Source organism: Pezoporus wallicus, unplaced genomic scaffold (assembly GCF_028554395.1).
Source record: "Pezoporus wallicus isolate ANWC-B61680 ecotype Strahan unplaced genomic scaffold, APGP_CSIRO_Pwel_v1 contig_7910, whole genome shotgun sequence".
In the NCBI taxonomy this organism is placed as follows: Eukaryota; Metazoa; Chordata; class Aves; order Psittaciformes; family Psittacidae; genus Pezoporus; species Pezoporus wallicus.
In genome coordinates, this window is record NW_026641702.1 from 713,017 (window position 1) to 735,116 (window position 22,100).

The window sequence follows — 22,100 nt, forward strand, 5'->3', positions numbered from 1 at the left end:
GTAATGATCATCTGATCCACTTCTGCCAGGAACCGTGGTTTTGAGTGGAAGTGTGTGTTAAGAATCAGTTACATGTAAAGTAAAAAGTCAGCTGAGTAATTTCCCATCTTCATCACCAGAAGTCACTACTTCTCTTTTTCTCATTGAATATATGACTATAAGAGAATAATCTTGGGCTTCTTGTAAATTCTAATCTGTCAGAATGTCCTGAAATAGTATTTGATTGCGTTCTGGTGGGCTAAATAATTCACTTTCCTGCAAGCAGGATTTCAGGAGATACATATTTATATGGACTGTGTTGTTGTATTTGCAATATTTGTTGTATCAGCTGTCTGAGTTAGTAAATTAACTTGGGCATAAGGCAGTGGGAAGTGTGGGTGTACAATTTATTCTATTCAAGCACCAGTATTTCAGGTCTTGGTAGTGTAAGTTAGTAGTTGAGTAAGATGTATTTCTTGTCTCCATGAAAGCTGTTGTTAAAGAGGATCTAATTAAATGTATACCTGTTCTTTTTAATTGGGGATATTAGCTGAAGATCAAAAGGTTTACTTCTTTACTAAGACTGTAGAAAAATAGTGAGGAAAAAAACTTCAGTGGTTCGAGTTTTAACTTTTTAGGCTATTTCTTAAGAAACAGTGTGCCACATCAGCTGCTATCTGGTTTTGTGGTGCTGGTTTAATTCTTATTCCAATCACAGGTACTTGCATTGTACTAGAAGAGTGCAAATGAAGTCGCAAAACTCGAGTAGGGAAGACAAGTTGGTTTTTAGGGCAGCCTGAACAAATTTGTTTAGAACAAAGGACATCAGACTCATTTTAAGGATTATTTGTTTCTATATAATAGTATGTAAAGCATTGAGTTGTGGCCTTGTGGGATCTCTGCTGTAGTAGACAAGATAGGATGCGTCTCTGTTGCACAGCTCCTGGAGCCTTGGTTTGGGAAGAAATAAGAGAGGAGCTGGACAGAGAAGTCTAAATAGACAAAGCAATATTTATGAGCCTGATTGGCAGCACTTCTCAGCATATTGAACACAAGTAAGCTGTCAATGTGTTTTGTACCCTGAAAAGTAAACAAAGGTCTTCAAGGAAAACAATGAGGTTGCTTTGCAAGTGCATATAGGGCATGATGAACAACACAGAAGAAAGCATAAAACCACCTGTTTAGCACAAGGAGGGAGGAAACTGGTGTAAAGGACTGATTCAGCATCAATTTCTTGATATGGTTTGAAAAGTTATAGGGAAGAGGGTTCCACTTCACAATGGGGAAGTGAAGAGCAGTAAATTATGCTTATCAGGGCTGACACAGAAAGGCAATGTGGTCAAAGCCATAGGTATGAAGAATGATTTTTGCTGTTACAAGCATCATGAGTAAAAAAGGCACACCAGTGAAAAGGTAGGAAACTAATAGGCAAGTTTTCAGACTATCAGCTAATGCTCTCAGAGTGGATAGGAAAAAATCCCTATCTATTTTTATATATTGTCCAGGAAAACTGGAGATATATTTGAGACACAAGACAGAAAATGCTTGGTGTCAAAGATGTCTGTATTACAGCTCACAGCGATAGGTACCTATGTGTTGTTATGAGTGTGAAATCTAGGGTGTCATTGGAGAAACGTGGCTAAGGACTAAATGTTACAGCCATATGGAACTTGAATTGATAGGTAGGTTTTCACAAGAGTTGACTGAAGATTGCCAACATTTTAGCTTCCTTAGCAAGAGATCAGGGCCAGAAAGATAAAATTATGTCATCTCTATGGATGACACCTGTTGAAATTTCTGTAGGTGACATTATCCAGCTGTAAAAAGAGATGGTGTAATAAGTGAGGATAAAGATCTCATAGATTTATCCCTCTTTTGTACCTCCTTGAGAAACTGCAGGGATGATTGTGTTCTTTAAATAACACAGGAAGTGTGGTTGAAAAAGGAGAACTGGGGCAGGAATAGAGAAAGGGGAGGCAACATTCTAAGATGTACAACTACTGGACTTCTCAGTCCAAGCATCTCTTGGACAGAGATTTGAGCTCTGCTGATTCTGATGCTCTCCTAGGAAGAGTTCATCTGTAAGCTGAGGAGTGAGATGACAAAGTAGTTTTGAAGGTAGGTTGTGATGTCTGATACAGCTTACCTTGCATGGAAAAGACCTGAACTGTGAAGGGATATACAAGAGTTTGCAAGGAGGTTAAAAAGAAGAGTACAGAAAGATGAGAATTCATAAAAGTTGGAGTAAAGCCATTGGTTTGGTAGCAGGAGCAGTAGAGGAGAGTAAGACAACATCCATGTGTGGGTTGAGGAGGAGGAGGGAAGACTAAAATTTGGAGCTTGGTGTTCACTGTGAGAAAAATAAGTGATATAGAAGACCTGAGGTGGCTTGCTGATGAATGTCAGATTGATTCTGTTGCGTGACATTGTGTCCAGTTATTAAAAATGTTGAATGATTGAATCGAGATATTATCAAAGAAATGCTGCATGGTTACGATCTCATTTGACACAATGGGTTTTATAGTTGATACTATTTAGGAATTAAATCCTTTGATTTATTATTTTAAATTACCAATTCTCCTGTGTCTTAATCTTTGGCTGAGAATGTTTCATAAAGCTAATTTACTTCAGTGGATGTGCTATGTATTTCATCTGTATGCTTCACTCTTATTCTTCAGTGGCAAATTACCAGGCTCCATCAATGCTTCTTTGTATTTTATCTCTATGAAATACCTCTGATTCTTATTCATCCCCACTACAAATAGGGACAGCTACTACACTAACTTGAAAATCTAATTATTAATGCAGTATATTAATAATGTTGAGTATTTTGAGTCTGCTTGTGTATGTTTCAGGGCATGCCGCACAGTATTTCAGTTCCTTTGGTATTATTCAGACAACCTAGTAAAAATAAATCCTTACTTAACCAAATTTGCTTGAGGAGTAGTATGCCAATAGCTGGCTACAGCACCTTGCTTCCTCATTAGTGAGATACCTTTCCCTGGGCTGTCTAGTAGATGATACTGTGAGTGACATTCAGCCTTGCAGAAGACAGTACTTTTGCTGCACTCACAGTATCACAGTATGCTAGAGATTGGAAGGGACCTCGAAAGATCATCTAGTCCAATCCCCCTGCCGGAGCAGGAACACCTAGATAATGTTACACAGGAATGTGTCCAGGCGGGTTTTGAATGTCTCCAGGGAAGGAGACTCCACAACCTCCCTGGGCAGCCTGTTCCAGTGTTCTGTCATCCTCACTGAGAAGAAGTTTCTTCTCAAGTTTAAGTGGAACCTCTTGTGTTCCAGTTTGTACCCATTACCCCTTGTCCTATCATTGTTTGCACTAAGTAGAGCCTGGCTCCATCCTCGTGACACTCCCCCTTTATGTATTTATATACACTAATAAGGTCACCCCTCAGTCTCCTCTTCTCCAAACTATAGAGACCCAGCTCCCTCAGTCTTTCCTCATAAGGGAGATGCTCCACTCCCTTAATCATCTTTGTTGCCCTGCGCTGGACTCTCTCCAGCAGCTCCCTGTCCTTCTTGAACTGAGGGGCCCAGAACTGGACACAATATTCCAGATGGGGTCTCACCAGGGCAGAGTAGAGGGGAAGGAGACATGTCTCTCTAAGCTGAGACAATTAATCAGTGTGTTGGAGATACAGCAAATTTTGGCCTGGTGTTGCAAAGGGGACTGTTGAGTTTATATAGTGGTTGAGGTCTGAATTCATGGAGAATTTACAGAAATCTATGGGATAATTCATATCTCCAAAGTTTTTCTTTCATTTTCAGCCTGTCTGCAGATGCAGGTAGATAATCTGGAATACATGAAACAAGTTCTCTGGGCCAGTGTTACCTTTACAGCAAAAAAAAAAAAAATCAAACCTGTGTAAAATCACATGATGGTAAGCCATTGTATTTATCCTTTCATGATAAGGTAACAAATCTTTCAGACAAATGATACAAAAGCAGTATGCATTGTATCATGACTTCTGTAAAGCCAGGGTCTCTTGATATTCTCATAATGTTGGGGAAACTTGGGTTTTATTTTAAAATTACTATCACATGTTATAGGGAAACTACTTATAACACTGGCATTAATAACTGACAAATTGATGTTGTTCAATTTAACTTAATTTACTTTTTATATGTTCCTTAAATTTAACTGCAGAGGAAAAAGAAAAAAGGTGGGGGGAAGGATTTTCTGTCTTCCCTGTGGCTGGGAGAACTAGTGGATTTAAATAGTGGCAAGGAAAGCTCTGGATAGACTTCAAGAAAATTCTCATTGCAACAGGAATCCTGGATTTCTGGAGTGGATGGTTCAGGGAAATGGTGGAATTTCCATCATGAAAGGCTTTTCAGAACAGGTTAAACAAGCATCTCTGAAGAATGAGATAGGTATAGTTGATCCTGCCTGAGGCCAAGAGGCTGCAGCAGATGACCTCTTCTAAAGCTTATTGTTTTATGTTCATATATGACTTCTTAAATCTAAGGTCAAATTGCACTACTAGATTCCGCATCAGATATTTATTCTGGAAAAGATTCCACAGCCACTGAATATTCAGATTACATCTGAATCTTCTATGGGGGAAAAATAACATTGTGAGCTGCTTTATAGTATGTGGTTACAGGCACTTTTGTTGCTATCTGTGGCTGCATCCTAGAGTTCCTTCTATCTCATACCACAGATTTTTCTATAGCTTCCTTTAATGCTGCTGTTGGAGAAACTTGGAGGTGAATTTTAGTATACACAAAGCCCTGGATGACTGCTTCTTGTGTTGTAGTTACTTGAAAACTTCAGGATACAAACTTGGCAGCCTGAGGGAGAATAGAAGTATGGACTAAAAAGCCTGGAGGACTGACGAGGAGACTGAGAGCTTGAAGCCTGGGCTTTCTTGGAATTTGTGCTTGGAATTTGGAATTCTATTGACTGCTCTCGCCCAGTATCTAGTAATGCAAATCTCCAGTTTGGTGCATGTTTGTGTCCCACAAATAAAAGTATTATGAATGTTTTTAAGAATTGCCTATGCAAATTGAAGCACAGCTCTGCTTAAGTGGAGAGTGTACATTTAATGAAGAGCTTTAAAATAATCAGGTTTAATCTTTGTGACTCAACATGTGATGCCATGTTTCATTTACTGGAAAGATCTGAAAGAACTTTCTTTGCCGACAAAATTTTGTCACATTCTGTAGGGACGTATATTATTGTGGTATCTTTGTCTTCTTAAACATTACAGTATCTCTTGTTTACAGGAAAGTATTTTGACTACAGATGGGAAATTAAAGTGCAGAGAATTAAAAGCACCTGTTTAATTTTAAGCACGTGCTTAGGGTGCGTTATCTTTCAGAGGCTTTGGTGTAATGTAGGAATACTTGTCTTTGAATACAACGTTTATTGGTTCTCAACACAGGAAAAAATGAATCACTGCAGCACCATTGTATTAGGACTTTGTTTCTTGGTAGAAAGTTTTTTATCTTTTCCTTTTAATGAGCCCCTCAGCTGTTAACTATACACTTCCAGCATTTGAAGTAAATTACATGAGGGCCTACAGAACAAATAAATGTAGAATACTGCATAAGGCGATGCACCTTAGTGAGGGGAATGTAGCAAATGAACATATTATTAATGATCATATCATAATATGTAGGCACCAGGGGGGTGAGGTCTGTTAAGTTAACGTAAACAGTTTTTGAGTATTTCACTTTATGGCAAGTTACATCTGCTAACATGAAGAGGGATGGGAATATCTCTAGGTAGATGTTTGTGAAGACATGCATTTAAGGTGCAGCAAGGAACTGGAACAGAAGTTTACAGCAACCCATAGTGCTAGGCTTTTTCCTTTATAGATTTCACCCCACTTTTCCTTCTTTCAGTTTTCCTTGATGTCAAGTCATTGTGAATGTTGTACAGAGTTGGGGGGAGGGGAAGAAAAGTTACTTTCTGTTTTGTGGGTACTTTCCCGCTGGAGCAGCTGGGAGCAGTTACTAGAGGTAAAACAGTCTTTTGATGTTGTAACAGTTAGTACCACTATGGTGAGGTTGCATCTACATCCAATCAACAGAGCAAGCTCTGGGGGTAGGGCCAAAGAAGTACAGATAGAACTGACTTTTCAGAGGTTTTTAGTTCTAGCAAAGTATATTGAAAAAATACAACTTGATGAAATGTAACTCTTTTCCTCTCCCTATTTTTCTTTAAAACTCTGAGGTTTACCATTTAACCAAAGGTTTGCAATTCAACCAAATGTAACTCTTATCTTCAGACAATTGCAAATGACATCCATCATGCAAAGGGTTGGCACCTTCAGGTTACTTTGCGGAAGTACGAATTCATTTGCAACATTGAGATGTTATCATTCCAAGCATCTGACATAGCCAAAACTTGTTCCTTCTGTCCCAGGTGTATTTTCAGACAGAACTAAACCATTTCAACTGAAGCCTTTAACCCCCCCTCCCCCCCAAAAAAAAACCAACACAACCAAAAAGTCAGTTCAATGCACTGTCAAAAAATTTCAGCACAAAGGAGTAAAGCTTTGGCAAAGTTACAAGAAACTGAAAACTACTTTGATGGACTGTGGCAACCAACCATAAGCATACATTAGCATTTACAGGGGGATTATAAATTTTACCCATAATCTTATTCTTGGCTTTTTTTTTTTCTTTCTTTAATATTTGGCTTTTTTTTTTCTTTCAGATGATTTTAACTGTGTTTCTGAGTAACAATGAACAGATTTTGACAGAAGTTCCAATTACACCAGAAACAACCTGTCGTGATGTAGTAGAGTTCTGCAAAGAGCCTGGAGAAGGAAGCTGCCATCTGGCTGAAGTGTGGCGTGGAAATGGTAAGTAAACTGTTCAGTGGAAATTGATTTAAATATATGTACCAATTATAAAAAAGGTAAGACTGACTTTTCAGTATTAGTGATTTCAAATTATACTTTTTTTTCCTAGCAAACTTTGATGCAAAGCATGGTAATTCAGTATCTGTAGAGATTAATGCAAATCTTGACTTTTTTTTTTTCTTCTCAGATGGAATATTTGATGAAATGCATGCATAAGATACATTGGTGTTCTGTATTTCAGTTTTTCAAATTACGCAAATGAAGTATACAGTATCCCCGCCTTGAAAAAAAAAAGGGGGGGGAGGGTGTTTGTGTGTATTTTCACTTCTAGAAGCCATTTATTTCAAATAGGCATGCAGCATATATTGGGTGGAGGGTATTTAAATGACAATACAGAAGCTCAGTGATCTTCTCTTACAGTCAGTGGATGCAGATTACCACCTGCATGCTTTCAGATCCTGTTACCTCACTTAGGCATGTGATCCCAACCTGAAATTTATGAATGGGTATAGATCTTTTTCCTTCTGTGTCATGAACAGCAGATGTTCTGCAGACAGAATTGTGCCAGAATTGGACATAGTATCTCCAGTTTCTTTGTGAACATTTTGTCCCAAGTATTTGATAACCTTCCTTGGGGCAAGTAGTAGTGCCCATATCCCGTGTTACAAAATAATGGGATGAGCAGTTCTTTTCAGGAGTGCATCAAAACAGTCCTATTATGTATTCTGTTCCTAGATGGATTCTTGTGATTGCATATGTATTACAGCCTCCAGGTTATAGTATATCAGTGTACGGATGAGAGTAGAATCGGTGGATGGCTGAGTATAACATTTAGGCAAGTTCTTATCACTTAAGTTACTAAGGTCACCCCTGCTTAAGCTGTTTGTTACCTTTTTTTATATGAAGAATGGGGAGGTCATAACTTGATATTGAATTCTTAAATTTTACTTAGAGGTGTTTTATTTTGCTCAGGGTTTTTTTTTGTCAGACAAAATGGGCATTATTCATATGCCTTTGGAGCTTTGAAGTATTAGCAACCTAGAATATTTTCCTCCTGGGTAAACTGTTTTTCTTTTCTAAACTGTTTTAAGACTTTGTAAAGGGAGAGGATTCCTCAAGAAGCCATTTCCTAACTGGATGAGAATTCAAATATCCCTAATATTTCCAGTCACTTCTCTGTGAAAGTGTACATGTATGGTATGATTTGTTCTTCTGCTTTTACAATACTTTGAGGATGTACTTCTTAAAAAATACAGCAAATGTTGTCAACTAGCTTCAGAGGATTGCTGAAAACCAGAAAAGTGATCCAAAGCATCTTTGTCGGACACTTAGACCATGCAGCTCTGGCAGATGCAAGCACATGATTTCTGTAATAACTTCTACGATGGAGAAAGTGTATTTGTGGATGTACTATGTCTCAAAGTGTTAGATACATAAAGCTAAAAGTTTCTAGGAAGTGCAAAATAAAACTTCTTCAGGAAGTTGTGATGGAGAGACTAAGACTAAATTTTGGGTACCTACCCTGTGAATTATGCATCTTTGGTCCCGCTATAGTCAGTGGAGATCTAGATATTACTGTAGAACATGGAGGTCACTGATTTCAGCTAGTTGTTATCTATTCCATTTTGAGCATTGGACCTCACCCAGTTTTCTGAAGTAGACATCTATATACAAATGCCTCCATTCAGGAGCAGAGTCCTGCCCGAATCTTCTACGTATTGAATGGGTTTGTCAGTCTTTCCAAAATGGCTTTGTGGCTCCAAGTTGCTTTAAAAACTTGCATGTAGGTGCTTTCACAAATCTAACTTCACTTGCTAAACACCAAAGGTCATAACTACATAAATCTATTCAGCTGAAAGCGTGGAACAGAAAAGACTAGAGAGAAGGACAGAAAAAAATTAAACACTTACATATGTTTCTGGATCTCTGACATGCCTGTACTGCCAGCAAAAAGGAGTTCTGCACATTGATTTTAAATCTTTCTGACAGGAATTCCAGCACAAGCACACAAGCATTTTGTTTGTAGCTCTTAAATGTAGGATACTGTTAACGCACACACCCCCCCCCACACACACACACCCCGGGTTTTGGTGGCCTCATCTTATTGCCTCAAAATGTGGGGTATATAAATTTCTCAGTGAAGCAACCTGATTTTTTTTTTTTTAATGATTTTTAAAATATGCTGATTTTTCCCTCAGCTGCTGCTGAGAGCTGAATTGAACTCTTTCCCCTGAAGTTTTTAAAAGTAGTTTTGCCTGGAGCAGAAATCTGATGCAGAAAACATGTCTAAACAGTTAAATGCAACAGATACAACAAGAAAAAACTTAAACTATGTTTCTGAGTGGGAAGTGTAAAGCAATTTGCAATGAAATTCTGGCATATTGTGCCAGTGAAAGTGTGTTTTTTTTTTCTTCTAATACGGTGTCTCTGACCCCTCAACCCTTATCCTCAAGAGAGGGCTACAGATGTTTTTCAGTGGACATTTTTGAAAGTAAAATTAAAACTAGAAGTTAATACAGAAAATCATGGGTTGAATAAACACATTAGCTTTTGTCATACAAGTGGTCTTTTTTGTTGGTAGTCTCTCTATGTTGCACAGATGAGTAATCGTAGCTCTCACTGACAGAGTGCTGTCATATCCGTCCTCTTGTGAATGTGCTTAATTCCTCCATTCTGTAGGTTGCCACAGCCTCTTCTAGGTAGCCCCACTGAATAATACATGTCTACTCAAATTCAAAGCAATAGGGCTTGTATATTGTAGTTTTATTATCAGGTACAAAACCCAGTTTGTGTGCCCAGAAGCTTGTCCATTTCCTAAACTCTACCCATCTAACAAACTACTTTTTCTTCTAACAAACTTTCTCTTCTGAATGAGAAATACTTAATATTATTTTTAGAGGGTGGCAGAGACAATTTGTCTTCCAGAAAAATGTTATTAAAATCCATGAAAGTTTTACTTCAAAATTTACATAAGATTTCAAGCATTCAGAGGAGGATTACAATAGCTTAGCTGCTGGAAAACGTATTTGTTTGTTATGTTAGCTTTTCTCTCTGCTTTTTTGTGTGACAAAGAAATGGTTGAGGAGCTTCCCAAGCCTTGTAAAATAGTTTAGGTGTTGTTTGTGTTAGGGTTAAGAAACTGATTCTTCTTAGAGCTGTATGACTTAAACATTTGGTTTATTTGGGTTTCATTTTTGTACTTCATTCTGTGTTCCCCCTTCTTTCTAGTTTCTTGAGGTGAGTAATAGTTGAAAAAGTCTCTGTGTCTGATGTTTTAGTACATTGTGCTTTGTCAGCGTGAAGCTTTCTCTGTTTGCATGCATTTCTCATGCTGTTACAGGAAAATAAACACCAGAATGTTCTTCCTCATTCCCCAACTATTGCAAATAGCAGTTGGTAAGGAGGAAAGACAGCTGTGATGCTAGGAGCTTGTGTTTAAGAGAGGATGGATTTCAACCTTTTAAATCCACCAAGTACTTAATTATTCACTTAATTGACATCTGGAATGCCCTTCAGCAATTGGTATTATTTGATCTTCCTCAATTTAGTGAGGAACATAGAGACAAGTGGCTCTGAAAGAGAGAGTTACTTACTGCAAGTGTACTTCTGCAAACCTGAGGGGGGAAAAGACTAATTTCTGATCTTGCAGTGAACTCCCCTACTACAGAGACAATCCATTACTCAGTATTGTGTTTTCATGTACAGCAGGCATAAATGTGTTTGTTACAAACAGCAGGATACTTATAATCAGGATTAGATGGGCTTCTGAAGTAGTGAAACTTTGTTTTAAATAGTGGACATAGAGTTCTAACAGAGAGGTTTTTTGCAATTCTCTTCTAAAACATTGATTTGTGTTCTGGTCTTTCAGGGTGCTTCAGACATTTCAGAATAGTTAAAACTAGCCCATCCGCAAAACTTTGTACTTGAAAGGAAAAGAGTCTAGCTCAGATCTCAAAAGTCTTCCAGAATTTTCATCCAGCTTAAAATCTGAAGCAGTTTTTGCAAATAATGATGGATATATGCATATGATGGTCTTCCATTTAGTTATTAATGAAAACATTCTCTAGATAATTGTTTTTAATGTGGTGTTCATGTACAGGGATTCAGCCTGTTTATTACTACTCTACACCCGTTCTCCTGTTTCACCTTTTCTTCATTCTCCTATATTTAAACTTAATAAAATGGAAGTTTGAAATAGTATTGTGAAACAATTACTGAGAAGTGTCTCTGAAGCTGTAACAACTGTTATAAAGTTTAACTACAGGTTGGTTGTTTAGGTTTTGATTTTCATCCTTAAAGAACAGGTATTTCCAGAAAATATCTCTGTGCTGTCCTAATTTACAGCAAATATAAGAGCGTGCTTTTTCTGCAGTTTTTCTAGACTTAGAGGATTTTAACTGAAGGAAGGGATGGGGACTTCAATTGTCATCACGTCTTGTGTCGAGTGTTAATGTCCATATCTTCTTTCTCTTTCTTTTCTGAATGTGTTTCATGTAGCTAAGTTGTGCAGGATAATTAGTGCTGCTTCATTTTTCTTAAGTGATGATGATGTTGATATTATTTTAACCTATTTTCTAATTTAGGGCAACATATCCCAAAGTTGTTGTTTGTTGCTTTTTGGTTTTTTTTTTTGGTAGAAAAATCACAAAAGTAGTTGAACCTGTCTTTCCCATTTCTCTCCATGGTTATATCTGAAAAATATTAGCCTTGATTCTTCAAGGTACATTATGTAAATGAAACCTTTTATTTTGAATTGCTCCTGGGATCAGAGCCTTTTAATGGCACTCCAGCCTAACCGGGAGCAATGCTGCAGCCACTCCTCACCATTCCAGACTTAGCCCAGCCCTGTTCAGACATCCAGTTTCTCGGTACCTTTTTATTAAGCTTTAGTTTTTGCCAGGGTTAGTTCGAAATTTTTCTGTTTGGGAAAGATTCCTAAAGATTATCTTCTGGGTCCCTGAACTAAACCATTTTAAAACTTTTACGCTCTGATCTTTAGAAGACTTATGCTGAAGTCGTAGTGGATATACTTCAAAGTGCTTGAAATCTTACTTTACTTTAGGAGTTGAAAAACCTGAAAATCATGTTTTTAAAATTCCTTTTCAAGAACTGAGTTGTAGTAGGGCCCTGACCTTGTTCATGTGTGCGTAAACACTATTGACAGTGGCTCTTGGAGTCTACTTGAACGAGGAACAGCAAAATGCAAAGATAAACTTCCATCTTTTTAAATCCAGGTGTTGTGGGGGCTTGGGGCGGGGAGCATGCTGTGTTAGGAAGATGAGTAACCAGTCAGCTGATGAATATAACTAGCATGTGGTTTAAATGACCCTTCCCCACTGAAAACAACTAGATTGAGTGTGGTGTATTTGTGCAAATCATTATACCTATTTGAAGTCACAGATTCTGACAAGACACTTGTGAATCAAGCCATGAAAATGTATTGTTTCTTAAATACGACGAGTATCCCAAGTGTATCAAGGCGTATATACATTATGTAGTTCATAATACACATAAATTTAGGTAACTTTCATTATAAAAAGGTATATTTGCGATGTGGTTTTCCCAAGCTTTCGCCAAGATACCTGTTATATCTTTCAATCATTTTGTCTTCTTATTTCAAACTGGTTGAGTATGAAATGGAGAACAAATTGTCAGTGGTGCTGTGCCTGGTAGGAGATACTGTGGTTTGGCTTTTGGGGGCAGAGAACATTTTTCTTTTAACAATGAAGAACACAAATTTGACCTTTTGGTTTCCAGACAAGCCTAATCTCATATTGGTTTGACGTGGTGCTGCATGTAGGAAAGCTAGATGTCTTCTAGTATAATTTTATTCTGATCTTCTAACTCTGTGCTTGGTATTAAATCTTAAAGGGGAGATTTTCTTACCCTAAAACTTTTAAAATAAATGCAAGTATAATTATGGAAACATGGGAAACTTTGCTTTTGATTTTTGATTTTTGTTTTTGGTGGGTTGGTGTTTGTTTTTCTTTTTTGGTGGGGGGTTGTTTGGTTGGTTGTTGTTTTTTTTTTCATTTTGAAATACTAACTATATAGCATGCAGCCTCCTAGTAATAGTGTATTTGACCAATTTGGAAGAAATAACTACACTATGAGAATGTTTTACATTTCTTTGGAGGAAAACAGAAAGACTTACTGCTGCATAGAACTTGGCCTTTATTTGTTCAAAGATTTGCCAGTAATTCCACATATACTGGAAGTTAATGTCTGGCATAGTGTATTGGGCTGGGAGCACCTGCTCAAGTTCTTAGGAGGTGGAATGTCAGTATAATGGTAAGGCTTTTAGTCTGAGTGGAAACCTGGAGGTTCAAATTGAATTAATCATTTTAATAATAGAACAAAATATCCCTCTGGTGGTGATGGAGAGCAAAGGTGCAAAGATCAGCATTGTGAAAAAGGTTGTGATGAACAATTCCTAAATTAGGGTTTCTAAACACTGTGATTCCTTATATGGTTTTGAAAACTGGTTATGTACTGCTGTTAAGCAGTGAGCCATGTTGATAGTAACTGTCTAGCTTTTAATACAATGCAGCTGTTGCGTGTTGGTGCTTTTTTCTTTTCATAATACAAAATGTATCGGATAGGTTCAATTGCTACCAAGAAAGACATTCTGATTCTTCATGAGAGTTGTATTAAACTTTGCTTAATTGAAAATTTTTTATGAAAAGTCTTTTGATCTTTTACTTTTAGAACGCCCCATACCCTTCGATCACATGATGTATGACCACCTACAGAAATGGGGTCCCCGCAGAGAAGAGGTGAAATTTTTTCTTCGTCATGAGGAGTCACCAGCTGAAAGTAATGAACAGAGTAAGTACATTTATCCTGTAATGTTGTAACTTAATCATATTTAAAAATTTTCTCAAGTGAGTTTGAATATCAGTTCATTCAGTGAACTTCAGTAGATGTATGTGTAATACAACTTCCCTATACCAAAACCATTTTGTACCTTTCTCAGTGGCACATATATTGCCATTCTTAAATTCCCTTCTCTAGAATAATTTCTTCTACTCTGTTGAGCAATGTTTTTGTAGTAAAATTGGTTTCTGTTCTGCTTAATTCTGATCCGGAAATGTTGATGGGTATTAGAGGCTTAATGCATACTTTTTTCTTGTTGAGATTAAGTCCCTATATCTTGAGAAGGTGGGATTGTTCTTTTTGACTGCTCTCTTTCAGTTGCCCACAGAAAAGAATCGGTAAAGTACTTTGACTTCCTTAGAAATTAAAATCTATTTTACAGACATCATTGGCAGAAGTCTCAGTGGCTTTGCTTTCTCAGAACTTCATGTAGATATATTTTTGTAGTGGCAGTAATTCACACCTTGAAAAATCGCTTGTCTGCTTGGTTCTGCAGGAAAAGTGTTATATAAAAAAAGTGCTGGATGAAGTGGGGCTTTCTTAAAAGACTTAAATAGAAGGATTTCAGTTTTCTGATCTAGCTAGTATAGACTTAATTTATAGGAAGACTTGAGGCAGTGCATTATATACTAATGGCTGTCAGACTGTCTGGAGGTTAGGAAAGGTATCTTGAAACGAGATGTGTATTTGCATGCTCAGATAATTGTTACTCATTCAACTAATCTGACTACTTCTAACAATTGAATTTCAAATTTTGGCTGAGTCCTTAACTGCTTTGAGCCGAGGTTTCTGGTACGTTCCCTTTCATGACATCGTTGCCTAAACAGAAGTCAGAAAAGCAGAGCTGCATGTCTGTACATTTTACAGAGGAAGTCTGTGAATTAAATGCTTTATTTCTGCTGATTCCACTGCTTACAAAGAACAGCTTAATAAAAAAGAGTTGGTACTAGCAGAATAAAAATTCACAGGTAAAAGTTTTATATGAAAGCTCTTAAAAAGAACAGATTTCAGGAGTTAAAACAATTTGTGTTGAGAACTGAACTTTGCACTAAGAGCGATGCTTTACTTTTAGGTGGACGTCAAGCCCCAAATCAAAGAAATGGCATAAATATACCTATGGAGAAGCGTACAGAGAATGGGGTATGTAATAATTCATACAGGTTTTGGCTCAATTCCACTTAAATATTTGATGTGTTTAAAATTACTGTTAAGATATATTGTGGTGAAAACTGGTGGAAAATATAGAGATCTTGTTCTGTTCTGATTTGGTTTTGTTATAAGGTGAATGGGAGAGTATGGCTTTCATGACTATTCTGAATTTTCTGTCTAGAAAAGAAGTTACTTGTGTGATGTGAGAAGCCCCCAGAGTTTTACTAATTACTGCATTTTCTAATCTGTCTTCCTCTGGCTTATTCATCCTGAGTGAAGAAGAAAAAAACAAACCCAAAACAACTGCATTATTCTTTCATACTAATATTTCCTATCCAGATATCTTTTCTTGTTTGATTTATCTCACCGGTACTGATTTATGACGCAGCTGTGTTAATACATAAGAATGTATCTGTGGATTGCAGTGTTTTCAGATGCTGGTAGAAGAGGTTGCATACCCCTCAGAATCACCTCTTCATACTATTTTTTTTTTAATGCCCTTGGTTAATTTCTGTGCCTGGTTTTTGTTAGTTAGTTTTGGGTTTTGGTGGTTTTGTTTGGTTTTGTTTTGGGTTTTTTTACTAAAATATGTCTAGATTTCTAGTTTAAAATAGGTATTACATATTATAGGCAACCTGTTCAGTGGCATTTAGTGAATCCTGGTTAGAACATCCTCTCTTTTACAAGTAAAATGTAGTACTTCTCTTTTGGAATTACCATGGCTTAAAAACCTCTACTGCTGAGATGAAACTCACTTTACTTGTCTCTTCTCATTCTCAATAATAATGAAGACTCTACAGAGCTTATTCTGCTCTCATTTGCTCAAGGCCATTCTCCTGCCTTTGCTGAGGCACTGTACCTGTAGTTGACTATTTTTAAACCTTTTAAATCTCAATATAAAGATTTGAGGATCACTAATTCATTGTTATATTGCCTCTATGAAGCACTGTCAATTTCCAAGTACATCTAGGGCTCTTTCTTAGGGTAAAATAATGCCTAAAAAAGTTTAAAAGCAAAAAAATCAGGTTTTCAAGCTGAGATGTCTTAAAGAAAAAAAAGCTAAAATGTTAATAATTGTGCAGGTTAAACAGTTCTATGCTTGTATGTTGCTGATAACTGGTATCTAACAGTCACACGTAAAAACAGTGCAAAAACAAAATTGTTTAGTTTGCAGCTCTTAGCAGCTTGTTTTGTCTATGGCGTGTGGGTCTAGTGGAAGGAATTTTTTTCCCTATTCAAAGCAGTTAATCATGTATTGCATCCTGTGTTCCTTTTCTGTAGAGAACCCTAGCTGCTATCCTCTGCTGAGTGGATCCCTTTATCCTGCATCCATTGTCATACTGACAATGTAGTGAGATCATAGTGCTATAATGTGCTAGAGGAACGTAACTCTTTCATGACCTCCGCTGGCTATTTCTCCATTCCTTCATTTGAGACATAACATCTTTGGAAATCAGATCTAGCCTGTGCATTATACTTACAATCTCACTTCTTAGCAGCACTAAAGTGTATGATAGCATGGCTTTTTATTTAGTTCAAATTGCTGTTAATTTTTATGGGTAAAGCTCAGACCTTTAATAAAACTGATACCATTCAGTATCTATTTAAAAAAAAAAAAAAATGAAGTTTTGCCACAAAGTTAAAGTTTTATTAGGGAACTGGTCACTTCAAAATGGACTTTCACCAAGTTTAGGAAACTATTAAAACACAAGCAAAAGCCTGAAGGGTTTATATTAATGTAACTTGTGGTGAGTTTTATGCCAAAAATGGTACAAAGTAGGCCTTGAAAGTGTATAAAACTCAGATTTTTCAATTGTGCCAAGTTTTAAATCAGAGGGGGAGGGGAAAAAAGAGGTGGCTTCAGGATCAAGGACTTAATCAGCTTACATTTACGTAATGCATTAGGCTTATTCACTGTTACTGGCATTCTCAATGTTAGGCTAGCACTCAAATCAATACAAACCAATGGAACATTGAAGACAGCTCAAATTTTATCAAATATTCTGCATTCAGGTATATTTTTATTATGTGTACTGTTTTAATGATGAAATAATTTCTTTTTACTGAACAACTAGATAGAGCTGAAAGTGTGACATGCATAAGAAACTTTAAGATGAATGTTTGCTTTAAAGTTTGAATCAATATTGAAAAAAATGATGTGCAGTCTGTCTGGAATTTGGATAAACCTATTAATTGTAATTTTGTCTTATGCAGTATGATTTTTTTTGTGTGCGTCCTTTAAAATAACGTGTGCTTGATCAGCAATTAATAATGGTTAGCTAAAAATCACATTATATAAATGCTTAAATTTTAAGAGATTAAATTCAAAACAAAGATATAGAGGGAATAGGCTAGGTCTCTTTATAAACAGTGAAACGTACATTGTTGTAGAAAGAATACTTACCTGTAAGTGCTCATCTAAGAGCTTTGCATTCTGCATAACAGTCTAAAGGAAAAACTATGTGAGATTTTGTAAATTAACAAGTTCTCTTATTTGTGAGGTGAACTTTTGGGGTTTGCTTTTGTTTACAACTTTCCTTCCTAGAAGTGGAATTATGCCTGATCTCTTTCTGCCACTGCACAAAGATACAGATATGTGGAGGTAAGACTTACATAACTGGACGTCTCCTTTTGACAGGGAGATTGGACAGTGTCTGAAGAGGTATTCTCTTCAAGAAGAGAATCTTCTTCCTTTCTTTTGCATGTGTAACTGAGCCAGTTGGATTTGAACACAAGCTGTAAAAACGGAAATTCAAATTAAATATTGGGGAAAATGTTTTCTTGACAAGAGTAATGGATGTTGGAATAGACTGTCTGGTTGCTGTGGAACCTCTATCTTGGAATCATAGAATAGTTAGGGTTGGAAAGGACCTTAAGATCATCTAGTTCCAACCCCCCTACCAAGGGCAGGGACATCTCACACTAAACCATCTCACCCAAGGCTCTGTCCAACCTGGGCTTGAATACTGCCAGGGATGGAACATTCACAACTTCCCTCGGCAACCCATTCCAGTGCCTCACCACCCTCACAGTAAAGAACTTCTTCCTTATATCCAGTCTAAACTTCCCCTGTTTAAGTTTTAACCCTTTACCCCTTGTCCTATCACTACAGTCTCTAATGGAGAGTCAATCCCCAGCATCCCTATTAGGCCCCCTTCAGATACTGGAAGGCTGCTATGAGGTCTCCACGCAGCCTTCTCTTCTCCAGGCTGAACAGCCCCAACTTTCTCAGCCTGTCTTTATACAGGAGGTGCTCCAGTCCCCTGGTCATCCTTGTGGCCCTCTTCTGGACTTGTTCCAACAGTTCCATGTCCTTTTTACGTTGAGGACCCCAGAACTGCACACAATACTCCAGGTGAGGTCTCACAAGGGCAGAGTAGAGGGGCAGGATCACCTCCTTCGACCTGCTGGTCACTTTCCTTTTGATGCAACCCAGGATACAGTTGGCTTTCTGGGCTGTGAGCGCACACTGCTGGCTCATGGTCATTTTCTCATCAACCAACACCCCCAAGTCCTTCTCCTCAGGGCTGCTCTGAATCTCTTCTCTGCCCAACCTGTAGCTATGCCTGGGATTGCTCCGACCCGGGTGTAGGACCTTGCACTTGGCATGGTTAAACTTCATGAGGTTGGCATCAGCCCACCTCACAAGTGTGTCGAGGTCCCTCTGGATGGCATTCCTTCCCCCCAGCGTACCAACTGAACCACACAGCTTGGTGTCATCAGCAGACTTGCTGAGGGCGCACTCAATCCCACTGTCCATGTCAGTGACGAAGATGTTGAACAAGACTGGTCCCAACACCGATCCCTGAGGGACACCACTCGTTACTGGTCTCCAGCCGGACGGACATTGAGCCATTGACCACAACTCTTTGTGTGTGGCCATCCAGCCAGTTCTTTATCCACCGAGTGGTCCATCCATCACATTGATGTCTCCCTAATTTAGAGACAAGGATGTCGTGTGAGACAGTGTCGAATGCTTTGCACAAGTCCAGGTAGATGACATCAACTGCTCTACCCCTGTCCATCAGTTCTGTAGCCCCAACATAGAAGGCCACCAAATTGGTCAGGCAGGATTTCCCCTTAGTGAAGCCATGATGGCTGTCACCAAGCACCTTGTTGATTTTCATGTGCCTTAGCATGCCTTCCAGGAGAATGTGCTCCAAGATTTTGCCAGGCACAGAGGTGAGACTGACTGGTCTGTAATTCCCCAGGTCATCCATTTTCCCCTTCTTGAAAATGGGGGTTATATTTCCCTTTTTCCAGTCGTCAGGAGCTAGCCAAATCAATTTCTGATCAGCGTGAACTGCTCTGAGCAGGGGTTACTGAACCCCTTCAGGGTAACTTCCAGAGGCTCTTTTCTACCTACCTATTCTTGATTCTGTGATCAGTGGCCATGAAACAGTGGTCATACAACGTTGGAGTCTTGTGTGCTTCCCAGTATTTTAGGTTGTGATCCAAGCGTCATCCTGCAGAAGCAGCAGCTGCCTGAAAACAGTGAGACAGATGAAATACAGTTGTAACCACTGGGGGTCAGTGGTAGACAGGAGAGGGACTGGGGAGCCACCAGTCGTGCTGCAGTCACCAGTCATCAATAGGAGAAGTGGGTAAGTACTTAAAGGAAGTACCAGAAAGAGGACTGGCTGGCTGATGATGGTTGTCCAGATGAAAAGGTAATGAGATAAGTTTTTTTGAAGATAAGGAAACAAGAAAGCAGATGCAGCTCAGGAGAAAAAAAGGATGAGATAAAGGAACATGATGAAAGTAAAGTGGATTTGAGTAGAAGTAGACTAGTGTGATGAAAACAAGCCTCTGGAAGTTACCCTGAAGGGGTTCAGTAACCCTTGCTCAGAGCAGTTCACATATATGATGATAATACTCGTTTTCTGTAGTTGGTTCAAATTGGTTTTCTATTTGATAATTTGCTTGGGGAGCATAAAATGGCAGCTTGTGGTCTCCTGTACCATTTTCTCTTTATTTTTGCTGTTTCTAGTATTAAAATTGCTTCTCCAATTTAAAAAGACTGATATCAATAAGCTTTTTCCCTGATGGGTATTGACTGAAGCTGTTGACAAGAAATACAAAATGGAGCCTGATTTTTTTTTTTTTTTTTTTTATTGCTCACTATGAAATTTGTGCTAGCTTTAATGTAAAAGAAACTTGTGTAGAAGAAAAGTTCACCATCGTCTCACACTAGAAAGTCATAGTCCTGTATGTTTTCTTAGTCTTGAAGCTTTGACCAGTAGATAAAGGTGAGAATTAAAATTCTATGCTGATTACATAACAGAACTGAACTCCATTATTTCTATTCAGGTAGTTCACAACAGGTAGTCCAACTGTTTTAGCATCAGGTGGCCATTACACTTTAATGCTGGGGAAATTGCTCGGGAAACTTCCGTTAACAGATAAACTTAAAACTTCTTCATATATGTACACATAAAGCAGCTTTGAATACTACTGGTTTACCTTAGGAGAGCAATCTGTTGCTGATAGAGAGTAGATATAGCCATCTGATGCAGTCAGTCTCTATCATATTCCATTGTGACAGTAGTAAAGCTACATTGATTTTGAGTTCATGTGGTATGGCTTGTCAAATTCTAGGTTTAGAGTTTAGATAGGTTTACATGTGGTGACAAAATCCTTCAGTATAACTGTATGCTGTTCATTAGCTTTAGTGATTCATCCATACAAGTGCAATAAAAGGCATTAAACATCTAATACACACTTTGTCATCTATTTCTTATGATATGACATTTTTTAAAATGCATTCTGAGAAGTGTCTGATAAAGAATTTGCAAAGATGGCTGAATGGGGGTTCACAAGTATACTTGCACAAGTGAAATACTTTAAGGTTTCCTTAGCCTGTTGACAAGGACATAAAAAAAAAAATTGTGAGGAAAGAGGCAAACAAGTTAAATTTTTAACAGAAGTAGTAACCCCTAGAGAGAAGAAATGGTGAAGGATAAAGAGCTTAGTCTGGAATAGAAGTTGTTCTTCACGCCTGAGATGCAAATTGAATTTTATATAAGCTTGTAAGTATTAAGTATTTTCTGTTTGTAACATTGAACAATGTATTTGGAAGAGGTTGCCATTCATGTGAGAAAGGTTTTAATCAAATTTGTTTAAAATGAACAAATAACTAAGTCTCTGGAAATCTAGATTCACTTAGGGGTGCCATAGTAAAGTCTAAGCAATGAATTCCATTAAAAGATGGTTAAAAACTTAGGCACAAGGAATTCTAACATTTTGCAGAGAAGGAAAAAAATTCTGAAGAAATTTGCTTGTAGGCTGCCTAGAACATTTTGACCATGTAAAAACCCCTAGTAATCGGCTCAAACTTTTCATAATTTTCTGTTGCAACTTTCTTTGTTGCTTTTGTTAAGGAGACGAAAGTAGCTGTATCTGCTACTTCAGTCAAGGGTGTTCTCTTTCCTAAGACATACATTGCTAGAATCATTTTCACCCCTCAGAGAAGGAGCCTTGCCACCCCTACAGCAGTCTTCTGCACTGTCAGATTTCTTGTTCAAGCCATGGATCAGCTTAATAGAGTATGGATTCTCCTTGGACTGATACAGTTCTTCATAAGTCTGTCTAAAGCACCTTCCAGACAGCTGGCAGAATCTTGCAGTTCAAAAAATAGAAAAACTAATCCAGTTAAAGGCTTAAGGAAAAAAAGAATGAAATTAGGAAGTGTATGGGGGGCCGGGGGGAAGTATAGTCAAAAGCTAATTTTAATGTATCCAAATAGTTTTTGAATTCTTGCTGGACTAGAAATCCCAGTCTCTTCAAACCTCAGTAAATGATAGTTACATAGGGTAAAATCTCTACCACACTAAGTAACTGAGATCTATAAGAAAGAACTTCTATGAAACTGTAGGTAGTTCAAATGCTTCTGACCTCGTACCTCACTCTAAGGCCTCTTGTAAACTTTTCAGGCAGAATCACATCATTCTTGGATTTGGCAAGTCATGAACACTGTTGTGACATGTCCTGTGTGATCTCAAATATATTTCAGTTCATAATGAGCAAAGTTACTAGATGCTTACATTTTATAAGAATAATTTGATACCATGCAATTTTCCTGTTACAATTTTAATTATGATAGCATTAGTTTATTACTAATATTAGCTTTTAGTATCTGACTTAGTTTGTTTTGAGGAGCCTAACATTGTTTGTCTTGCTGGGAACAGGAAACACTCTTGGAACACACTTGGAACATTGCAGAAGGACGATTTTCCTTCTTGCCTTCTCCATGTATTT

The 22,100-nt window shown here is 37.8% G+C and overlaps 1 protein-coding gene across 5 annotated transcripts in view; it reads left to right on the forward strand.

Moving 5' to 3' along the window:
• The window catches only part of PPP1R13B (protein phosphatase 1 regulatory subunit 13B), an 87,092-nt gene that overhangs the window by 34,815 nt on the left and 30,177 nt on the right, over nt 1-22,100 (forward strand). For all 5 annotated transcript variants that reach the window (XM_057425008.1, XM_057425007.1, XM_057425009.1 and 2 more), the window contains 3 exons: nt 6,671-6,818; nt 13,527-13,646; nt 14,767-14,834. In XM_057425008.1, coding sequence (XP_057280991.1) covers nt 6,671-6,818; nt 13,527-13,646; nt 14,767-14,834 — 336 coding nt within the window. The remainder of the gene's footprint in view (nt 1-6,670; nt 6,819-13,526; nt 13,647-14,766; nt 14,835-22,100) is intronic.